Source organism: Clarias gariepinus, chromosome 28 (genome assembly GCF_024256425.1).
Source record: "Clarias gariepinus isolate MV-2021 ecotype Netherlands chromosome 28, CGAR_prim_01v2, whole genome shotgun sequence".
Taxonomy (NCBI): domain Eukaryota; kingdom Metazoa; phylum Chordata; class Actinopteri; order Siluriformes; family Clariidae; genus Clarias; species Clarias gariepinus.
In genome coordinates, this window is record NC_071127.1 from 11,307,822 (window position 1) to 11,319,962 (window position 12,141).

At 37.9% G+C, this 12,141-nt stretch overlaps 1 protein-coding gene across 1 annotated transcript in view; it reads left to right on the forward strand.

The window, feature by feature from the left end:
• The first annotated feature begins 297 nt into the window (after positions 1–297).
• thsd7aa (thrombospondin, type I, domain containing 7Aa) overlaps positions 298–12,141 on the forward strand; it is a 100,175-nt gene continuing 88,331 nt past the window's right edge. The window contains exon 1 of the mRNA XM_053490479.1: positions 298–716. Coding sequence (XP_053346454.1) covers positions 596–716 — 121 coding nt within the window. The 5' untranslated portion in view covers positions 298–595. The remainder of the gene's footprint in view (positions 717–12,141) is intronic.

Sequence of the window (12,141 nt, forward strand, 5' to 3'; positions counted from 1 at the left end):
GTTTAACGCCTCCTCTGCATTTATTTGTCATCCATTAATACCATCCAATGCTTGGTACTTGGTCTAGTTCTTGCTCTATCTTTTAAGTTGCACATACACACAGAGAAAGATAGAGGGGCAATATGTTAAAGAAAAGAAGAGATGTAAAGTGCTGAGGCAATGTGAAGGAGCAATAGCAGGTGAGGAGAGAGGCAGGGAGGAGGGTTTAGAGATAGAGAGAGAGAGAGAGAGAGAGAGAGTGGGAGGTGCTGCATTAGTGCGGTGTAGGCAGGACGCAGTAGCCGCACCAGCAGCAGCCTGAGCTGAGGGACCTATTGTTTCTCTCACTTTTTCTCTTTTTTTTCTCCCCTCCATTCACCTTCACAACGCAGGGAAAGAGACTAAAAGACAAAGAGAGGCAAAGGAACAAGAGGAGCAGAGACAGCACAGTGGATTACCCTTTTCCTGGAGGAATCGTGTGTGTGGAATCAAGAGTGAGGGACAAAAGGAGGCACACGTTACACCCTGAGCCCCTCTGCTCGCCTCTAGTGTTTGAGTGTGAGAGCGTGTGCAGTGGACTCTGTCAGCCGTGGATCTAAGTGGCCGGACTGAAGCCATGAGGCTGGCACTGCCAGCTGCCTGGCTGCTTCGGGCTGCTCTGCTGTCCACTGTGGCACTGTTGGACGTGCAGGCACAGACCATCGCCAACCACAAACCAACCTACATTTGGCAAACAGGTACAGCTATTTCCTTCCTCCTGGGAACATCCATCAGTTTCAACAGTATGTGTGTGCTGAGTAACTTAATGAGGAATTTAATCCTCATCACTTATCCTAAAACGTTTAGTATTTTTGTGAACGTGAATATGGCATAGCGCCTGCATGTTATTAAAGGTACCTACAAGTGATGAAGATATTCAGACATACAGTACTGTATGAGGTACAACTTAAACTGGCAGGAAAAAAAAGGCACTTAGTGTGAGTATGTGTATAGCCCTGACTGGTAAAGTGAACAGAAGTGAAGTATTTGATGGAATCATTTATCAAATCTGAGTGTGGAGGTTAATGGAAATCTTGTAGGTACGAGACCCTCTATCTCACTTAGACAATATAATTAGATCTCCTGCTGTTCTCCAGGAAATTGTGAGGCATACTTACTGTCTGTCTATCGGAAACCGAGTCAATGTGCTATTGTATAAGTGCATGTCGAATATCAGAGAAAGAAAAGTGATTAATTAAAAAGATTAGGAAAAAAAAAGCATAGTTGCTTGTCCATTATGGTGGGATTCATGAGATCTTTAAGGTTTGGAGACACATGAATTGTCAGTAAGTTTTCATCCTACTGAAAAAATAAGTCAAAAGTCTTGTTCTTAAGTGTCCCGTTTGAAGCATCTCTTTATCCCCACATGGACAGATGTAGACAGGGGACGATGCTGTCTATTTTGGGTGGTGCCTTTTTTCTCCCTCTAGCCCCCCTTTCTCTCCTCTCTCCCCCTTTCCACTCTTCCTGCAGTTGATTTGTGTTAACGCCACATCCTCATGGTGGGGGGAAGGCACCGGACAGACTGGAGGGTCTGAGGTGGATTCATGGGGCCTGGCTACCAGTGTGTCTCCTCTGATAAACCCAGGGGGTCGATGTTGGTCCTTTGCCTGTTGTCTCATAGTAGAGCCAGTGGAGAAGCTGCTGATCAATTGCTTGGAGGAAGCAGGACCTCCCGTGTCCAGTATAAAGTGATCAATGCATCACCTTCTGGCCGGACGAAGCTGCAGGATCAATTGAGGATCCCTGCTGCTCCATGGCCTGAGCCAGATGGGCTTGGATCAATACAGAGGGGTCTGTTTCAATCTTTCTGCACATGATCAATGAGGCAATGTGGCAGATTCCATAACTGGTTATAGATTAACAAGATCCATGCTTCATGTGATGAAGTTTGGATTACATTAATATGTACAGTATATATGGGTTGGTCTCATGACAAACACGATAGCATTCTGTCGCACTGAAATATCATGTTCAACATGACCTTTCATTATCTGTATACTGCATGCAGCTGTTTTCATTGTTAAATAGCAGCTGGAGAGATCAGCACTGTGATATGAAAGTACTTTATCTTTTTAACTGAATGCAGGAGATTAAGCTGTGATGAGACGGCATAACCTACATACAGTTCAACACTTGGTTTATTCTCTCTCTCACACACTCACTCACACACACACACCCTCCCTAGCACGTGGCTTTCTTTTCTTTTACTATTTCTTTCAGTGCATATGTCCCAAGCATCCAAGAGAAAAAAAAAAAAAAAAGTGGGACCAAATCAGATTTTTGATGAAGGTGCAATAAATTCTGCGGCTATGACGGATAAGCACACTTATGTTATATGGTGCACTACTGGGGCTTCTCTTCACTAATGTGCTTTGGAGTGACGTGATTGGCTGTGAGAGAATTCCCATGTTTCCCGCTGGTGGATGCTTGCTATGTGTGTGTGTGTGCATGATGAAAAAAAAAAAAAACAGGGGGAGATGAATTCCTGCACGCAGCTTCATCTTTGAGGCTTTGAACTGTTTTTTTTTCCTCTTACAATCATTAAGTCTAATTATTTATCTATGAAAACAAAGCCGTCAAGAGCAACTACTTTACAGAATTCACTGCATACCTGCAATATGGCCTTTTTTTTTTGGTAATGTCAGCACTAATTATAGCATAGCATGATTCCATTATTAAAGCTGATTGGTCAGAAGGTGTTGAAGAACTTCATGAATAACTCAACCTCATGGAGTGTAAGGCTACAAGCTCGTATACGCCAAGGTTTATAATAAACGTTAAAAAAGATGAGTAATTATTTAACAAATAAAATACATTTAACCATGGATGTTTGTAATAAGACGCTCATTTAGTCTTTATTTTCAGGGCTTCGTAATGATCTGCTGGGGACTTTGTGTTACCGTCAACATGATATTTTCAAATTTGTAACATTATTTATAAATAAATAAATAAATAAATAAATAAATAAATAAATAAATAATCTTTAAATATTAATCACAGTCTTGAGTTTAGGACATGGCCATGTGTTCTTAAATAACACAAAACATATATTTAGCTATTATATACCTTCCAGACTATTTCCCCAATGTGTAATTACTGTGTACTGATACTTTTCAAGACCTCCCTGGCCCATCCTCACATCCAGAGAGAGTGAAATGTCTAGCCCCTGCATGCTTGGTCACACACTTACCCTCACACATACAGATCTTAATGGACAGGGCTGAGCCGGCTCGTCAGTCTGCATTGTGCTCAGTCATGGCCCGTATATTTGATGACCTCAGCGACACCCTTCCCCCTTCTGCCCAGCCCATCCAGCAGTCCACTTTCATTCTTGGCTTTTTCACCATCCACGGATGCTCATCCTTTGTTTAATCCCTTTAACGTTTTCCAACTCCCCATCAGGCATCCTTTTTTGTGTCATATAGACCTTTGACCCTTGGAGGAAGCTCTGGAGGTCAAGCTGGTGGGGCTGGGCGTCAGTGGGCAGCAGGTCAAGTAGTTAATTCAAACAATTTGGCTTGGCTGTAAAGTATCAGTTTTGCAGTGTCTGTTTTCCCAACTGCTTAGAGCCAGAGAGGAAAACGGCAAAAAGTGCTTGGGCATATGGATCGTAGTTGAGCTTTATTGTTTGTGTATCATGCACAGCCTGCAGGTCTGATTGTGTGGTAGAGGCAGAGTGAGTGAAGTGATGAAATTACATGAGCCTTCCTCTAGATTCATCACGTGCCAGATTACTGTGGTTCATTCACTCACCCTCCAGCTTTTCCTTCATGCAGTTTGGTGTAAAGGTAAAGCTTGCTCGGGGTGTAGTACCTCATTCGAGCCCTTCTCAATCTTGTTTATTACGCTCCTTATTTCTGCGTAACTGTATTTTTAATAGCTCTGTTCACTGCTTTCCTTCTCGGCGTGGAGATACCACCATCTGCTCCATCGTATCTGCATTTGCCTGCTCCCTTCTTTGTCCTCCTCTTTTCTTAAAAAGAGTGAATGGATGTTCTTGGTATTGAGTAAAAATGAAAAGGATGACAAAGAATGGACTGACAGTATGATTTCTTCCACTTAGCCCTATCCCTTTTGTATACACACTCACACTTTTTGAGTGTATGCTTCATTAGTTTCCTAAGAACGGGCTGTTATTGGAGATTGTGTGTATGTAAGTATGTGTTTGTGTCTTTACAGTATGACTCATTGTGTGTGTGTGTTGAACAAGCTGATAGAAGAGGAGATGTTTGGACTCTTATTTTGCTTCCAAATCTTTTAAGCATTTAACAGCCTGTCTATGTCATTCGACTTGGGTTCTGTTTTTTCTTACTGATACTGTATGATAAACTGGAAATACAATGTTTTCTGATTAAAAGAAGTATGTAAGACAAGGATATTAGGGATGTTCAACTTAATGTTGCTCAGTTACATAATGTTCTTGGATAAACAAGCTACATGATTGAATGGCTTGAGTGGCTTAGTGGTTAGCACTGTGGCCTTGCACCTCCAGGGTCGGGGTCCGGTCCCTGCCTTGGGTCTGTGTGCATAGAGTTTGCATGTTTTCCCTGATGGGGGGACTTGTTGGAAACCCACCAAGACATGCAGATCAGGCTAAATTGTGTCTCAAATTGCCCATAGAGTGTGAATGTGCATTTAAATGTTGACCAGAGTTTCTAAAATGGGAATTAATACAATGGTCTCCATTGGCCTCCACTGTCCCTATTTGGACTACAGAGGTTCCTAGATGGATGGATGTATGGATGTATGGATGGATAATTAAATATTAACAACTGACTGACTGTCTTTGGTATGTAATTGTTTAAAACAAGAAATAAAAAATATATGTATGTATTTTTATCACAGTGATCTATTTGACTATTACTGTAGACTAAAGCGAGGATGTCTGGGTGGAAAAATAAACTGTTAACTAAACCAAAAAAAGTATTTAAAATGAAAAATGGAAGTGGAAAGGTTATGAACTAATGTCTTTTTAATTGCATGTTATTCACCTACAATCGAATCATCCGCTGCACAGGCCAGAACAGTTCATGTTTTAACACAAAATTCATTAAACTACAGCATGTCTAGCTTTTATTCCGGCCACATTCTTTTTTCAAGCACTTGGTTAAATCTGGATCGCAGTCTTCGTGACCCTTGTGATAGATAACAAATGAACTTATGAATTATTTAGTAACCGTGGTGAGACTAACAGGAAGCGTAAGCAGTTATCAGAGTGAGGGATGTAGACCCTAAGACCCAGGAGTTACTCCACAGGGATTTTAGTTTATTTCTCACACGAGGCCAATGACACCAATAATCAAAAAAACAAACAAACAAAAAAAAAACTAATGTCTCTTCCACCTTCCCCCTCTAAGCTTCGTTATGTTTCTGCAGTAGGGGTTGCATGACTATTTATTTTAATTAGTTGACCAGTAATTCACGTGTCAAACCACATTTTAATTAACCGGCAAAGTGATAAGAAAGTGCCAATGTTAAATAATAAAAAAAAAATTTCCCCTCAAGCATAGTCTTACAGAATGTGCAATTGACTGTAGAACTGGCTTCATCTGTACAGACTAACAACGTGCATTTCGCTTCTGTTCTTTACCATCTGTCTGTATTTCTATACCATCTGACTCCCTGTTTTCCCCCAACTTCTCTTACTTCTTATAGTAAGACTAGTAGAGTCCATATACCCATTATTCTACATACCCCTTACTATGGTTTCAATAATTAACAACAGATGCATAAAACTAACATGTTACCCCAGCTTCCATATCTTCCCTTACACCATGCATTTAGACTGTACAGACAAGCAGGCATATTAACACCCTAACCCAGAACATGTAGACAAGCACTTTGCGGTTATTATAAGACGGTGGAGGTGGTGCACATCTTTCACTTTCATGCACAGTCTCGCTTTTACACACACTGTTTTTCTCTGAGGGGCTGATCGGTGCAGCACCATGCTTTATTGGATCCTGAGATCTATGGAGGGGTTTATAAATAGTAGGTAGGCTGCACGATGCAGCACCTGAGCTCTGCTCTTTGTAGCCAATAACACGAGACGCCATAGTAAAGGAAATGGGTGGGTATGATTATTATTGCTGTTTTTTTTCTGTTCTTTCTTATTTCCATGGGACTGGGTGTAAATTTCTGCATCAATTTGCCCCGTAAACATATTAGTGGGTTTTATTGCTTATTCCTTGCAGTGAACCACCTGCAGCTTTTAGCACAGATAACACACAGTTGATGAAATAACACAAGCTAAATACCCTGCAGCCATGAAACACATCTGTAAACAGTATTTTCAAACAATCACACACTCAGCCGGTAATAGGACGGTAATAGAGAGCTTCTCTGTATTCATGCAATGTTCTTCTCAGAATAATACTGTGTATGTACACTGTTACACACAGGACGTGATCTGTACATGTGTAAACATAACTGGCCTTTAATTATTAGCTGGATCTTCGTGTGTGATTAGATGAAGTTAATAATAAATAAACACCAGTTATGAATATATAATTATATAATAATAAGATGATGGAAATACTAGCTGAATACACATCGATCGATTACAACCCTTTATGCACTCAAATTCACACACTCAATTACACCAAGAGGCAATTTAGAGTTAATAATCAATCATATTTACACCAGATACTGGAAATGAATGAATGAATGAATGAATGAATGAATGAATATACAAATGCATTCTTTTATGAGGCTCCATGTGTCTTACATAACTTTGATCATGTCTTTTCACAGAACTGGACATACATGAAACTAGTGAAATATCAGAACTATGATGTATGCATGGGTCTTTTAGCCTAATCAAATTCTGGCTAATCAGCCAACAGACAGACTCTTAGGTGTATATTACAAGTATGTGCCCAAAAATGTAATTTGCTACAAGTAGGAGTCAACCTTCAGATTTTTACTCAAGTTTACGTACTAAGTTTACACGCTCTAAAATGTACTTTAAGTACAAAAGTACACGTATTCCACAAAGAAACTGATATATATATATATATATATATATATATATATATATATATATATATATATATATATTTTTTTTTTTTTTTTGGATATCTATCTGACCAAGTTACTAATAAACTATATTTTAAAATATTTTAAACTATATGCATTTATAACTGTATGTGATTGTAATTTAATGTACAGTACAAATCCAGTAGACATTGATTGAGGTTAATCAAATGAATGTCACATAGCATTATTAACCTCTTTCCTTATTTATAAGGAATATCCTACTATCCTGTACTGTATATTGCATGCAGCCTATGCAATTAGACATGGCCATACTGCAAGCATACAGAATACAACATAGTTAATGCATGTGGCAAAAATGTATATAATGTATACATTATAATGTATGGCTTGTTATAAAAAGTCATAAATGTGTTAAAATGTTAGCTCTTATTGTTTTGTTCCTATTGTGTAGCTTAGTTGTGATATTGTGTAAGCGAGAGCGTAAACGCTTAGTTTAGATTGGAAAATCAATGCCCTTTTTGTGTGATCAGCTTAAAAGTAATGCGTCTCTAATTCTAAAAGTAAAATTGCAGTTTTCTTTGTATAAAGAAATGTAGTGGATAAGAAGAAAAAAGTATTACATACTGTGCAAGACATTTTATTGAAAATTGTAATTAAAAATTTTGTATGTTATATTTACTACGCGCATTGTTATACAAGTGTGTCGACCTTACTTATGTTATTTAAAAAAATATTTAATGTGCATAATTGTTCCAAAAGAACCACCTGCAACACTTTACTCATAAACATTATTAAAAATTGTGCACTAACATCTACCAGACTAGAAAAAAAGTACACCCTGTTTTATCTATGTATTTCTTCTCAATATCAGCATCATGGGTTCAGATCTAGTGAAAAAATAAAAGATACCTACAATATTAACATTCATGAGAATAACACTAATTATGAGTGCATCCAAAATACAGTGTAAATACAATTTAAAGGTGTTGACACGAGCAGAATATGTGAAGAAAGCCTTTTCACAGGCATCAAAGTTGTACATACTGTACATAGCTGTACAGCTTTACTTTTTTTCTTTGTATTGAATTGTTCTACTTCGAAATTCTTGATTATGTTGCGATATTAGGGTCATTCATTTTTCTTATTAAAACATAATTAATTGTTAGATTTTTTTTCTTCGAATAGAGATAATGAGCTTGTGTCGTTCAGCTGCGTTTATCCAAACACACACACACACACACACACACACACACACACACACACACACACACACACGCACACACACACACACACACACACACACTTCTCCATTAGTAAATCTAACTGCAGGTGCTAAATAAACCTATTTGTATTGCATTTTGCACTTTTAGAAAGAAATGCCATAAACTGAATTTTAATAAGGTAAACACAGAAAAGTGTGTGTGTGCACGATGCCATTAAAGAAATTTGCTTTTTCTTGTGTTTAATGGTTCACCCTTTGCAACACACACACATTTTAGCACCAATTGAGATATAGCTTTTATTCTCCCTAATACTGTATGCTATATATGCAGCTTCTTTCAACATAAACAAATCAACACACTTGCTCACACTGCAAGCCAGTTACACATCCACTGTACCCACGCAACACTTCCTGCTCCTACAGAGTAAACACTTCCCTCTGTAAATTCTAACCTTTAACTACCAGCTGTGTTTTTTCCCCCCTCCTTCGCATCACAGATATAAGAACTGCCATCAATTAAAAACCGGCGAGGTCTTTTTGCTCGAGAATCGGTCCAAGAGCAAATGAAATGCAATTAACGGAGGAGAATTGTGAGCTCCTCTTAAGAGGTTGTGAAATGTCTACATCAGCAACATTTTCATGGCCGTTCCACAGGGCTTAGCATGGTGGAAACTACATGCTAGAGCTGTCACGTGAAGTTGCAGAGAAGAAAAATATAACAAGGATATTTTATCCATATCATTTTTCAATGCCGGGTTCTGCTGGGTTTACCGTAAGTGAGATACAATAGTCAGTCAATTTATCACACTTATGATAAGCGATCAACCATTGTTCCAACCATCACGTTAAGCTCCGCCTTCCTCAATGCACCATTACTCAGCATCACCTCTGCTATTGCACTGTTTTTCACTCGTAAGCATGACGTTTTATGCTCAGATATAAATATAAGCTTTTAGTAACTATATAGCTCTAGACAGGGTACACCCTGGACAGGGTGCCAGTCCATTGCACTGTGCGCACACACACACACACACACCCTAACCTGCATGTGTTTGAGCTATCAGAGAAAACCCACTAAGCACAGGCAGAACATGCAAACTCCATGCACACAGACCTGAGGCATGGACTGAATCCTTGACCATGGAAGTGTGAGGTCACAGTGCCACTGTGCCACCCCACAGGTTCATGTTAATATTTAAATTATGGTTATATTAATATAGACTTTGTACTATTGCATATTTTCTACAGTAACAACTCCCTCACAACTCATTCAAATATGCTGGATTAAAGGACACTAGTTACTTGTTATTGTTATAGAAAAATGCATACATATTGATATGTAAGTATTAAAGTATCAAAGATAAGTCCCCAATATATGAACAAATTATGTTCCTAGAGAATGTTCATAAGTCCAATTTGTTCATAAGTCCAACAAACACTGTCTAGGTACTAGGATACTAACAATTGTTCTTGTTCTAAAATGGTGTCAATGATTAAAAGATTTATGGAAAAAGAAGAAGCAATATCTGCCTTCTTTTCACTTCACTCTATTCTCTCAATAATTTCTTTTTTGTCTCTATCGTTACTACTTGGTGCTTCTTAGCAGTACCAGATTCATCACCATTGCTTTAACACTTGCTTCCAGACATCTTCGTATGCACACTTCGTGCACGTCACAATGTACGCTGGACATGTGATCTAACTTTCATGACCCAAGATGCATAAATGCTTTTTATGCATAAAATGAGTTTATAACTCAAATGTTTGTTCGTAGGGGACGTACTGTAGTTAGGCTTAATTAATTTACTAATTTATTAATTTATTTATTCTTTCACTAATTTATACATTTATTTGGTTAGAATATTTAGAATTCTCCTGCATCATGGTCAAGAACTTTTCCATCATGAGAGAGACTTTGGGACTTTTTTTGCTTTTTCAGAATATGATACACTGTGCATTTTTGTCTTAGAGAGAGAAAAAGAGGGACGGCCTATTCTCTGTACCTATAAATGGATAATGTGTCAGTCATTATAAAACAAAAACTGTAATCTTTAGGAAGCTGTTTTGGCAAAAGATGAATAAAAAAAACTTTGAAATGTCATCATGTTTTATTTCTTACAATCTGTAATGTGAATAGTTATAAACCTGCTCAAGAATTTATTGAGGGATTATATGAAATCACCACTTTACATCTTTTCTTTTGTGCATATACAATGTGACAGGAGTCTATGCAGAGACTTATGACAGAAGAGAAATCTAGGCTTTGAGCCATATTTGCTGTATGATTTATGCAAAATAAGCATTGTGAGCTCCTAATGCCATGTGCACATTAATTCACAAAAGCATTGTTGCTTTATACAGAAGTATATGCTGCACTGCTTAACACACTTTCACACACTCGTGCTAGATACAACAATGGAAGAGGAAAGCAAGAAGAATTGACAGGTGATGTTAGTCCAACACCCCCCCCCCCCCCACCACTAAACATAACCCAACACACACACACATACACACTCTCTATCTAAATGTCAGTGCCATTCAGAACTCACATGTTCCTTAGAATGTAGATATGGACAAAATAATAAAGCATTTTATTTAAAATGTTGCAAGCAGTTTTAAAGGCAGTAACCTTCAATTCTTCCACTTTGCTTTGTATGGAATTTTTGTCTGCATTTTCAATTTTGCAGTGACAAGTAAATGCCTGGGGAGAACATCTGGCATTATAGTGTATATCACATACAAAGATGCAGATTTTTTTTTATTGATGCTTAACGTGTTATGACAAAGATTTTTGGTTTGGATCATATCAATGTTTTCTCATTCAATATAAAAAAAAACAACATAAACTCAAAATTCTTTGATTTTGAAAAAAATATAATGCAAATATAACCATAAAGTAAAGTGAACATTACATTCATGTGGATTCTCCTGGACATAACTCTTTTTTTCTTGGCTCCTGTCTCAATATTTTAGCCAACATTGAGATCCAAGTATCCAAGACCACTTTTTTCCCTAAATAAAGCTGAAACATACAAACAAACAATAATAACAATAACAATAACGCGGTACAGTGGCTTAGTGGTTAGCACTGCCTTGCAGCTCCAGGTTCTGGGTTCGGTTCTCACCTTAGGTCTGTGTGCATGGAGTTTGCATGTTCCTCTCACACAGTCTAAAGACATGCAGATTAGACTAATTGGTGTTCCCAAATTAGCCACAGTGTGTAAATAAGCGTGTGAGTACAGTATATGTGTGTGTGTGTGTGTGTGCACTGTATGATGGATAGGCATCCTGTCCAGGGTGTACCCTGCCTTATACCCCAAGTCTCCTTGCACTTATATACAGGATAAAGAAGTATAGAAGATGAAAGTAAGAGAATAACAACAATAATATATGTTAAAATGTGCACTATTTTACATGACAACTTACACTAATTTCAGAATTTCTTAATATTTTATACAAAGGAGTTACCATGGTCAGTAAGTTGTCATGTAAAATAGTGCACATTTTAACATATATTATTGTTGTTATTCTCTCACTTTTATCTTCTATACTTCTTTATATGGTTCTTTGATATGGTTTTGGCCACCATAAGCATGTGCGCCTGATCTCTAATGGTAATTCAATACAAAATCTTTTGTATTGAATTACTATTAGAGATCAGGCGCACATGCTTATGGTGGCCAAAACCATATCAAAGAACCGGAAGGCTGAGGTCAAGGCCCGGGGGTCTTTTAAAGGATAATTATGAAATACCAGAAACTGTAAACAGTAAAAAGCTGGAACAAATACATCACTAGATCATGACTCAGAACTGAAGCTTTGACATTTGCAAGACAGACAGGAAAACATCTGGAAATTCTTGACAGTGGTACAGTAATTGCACATATGCTACAGATGCA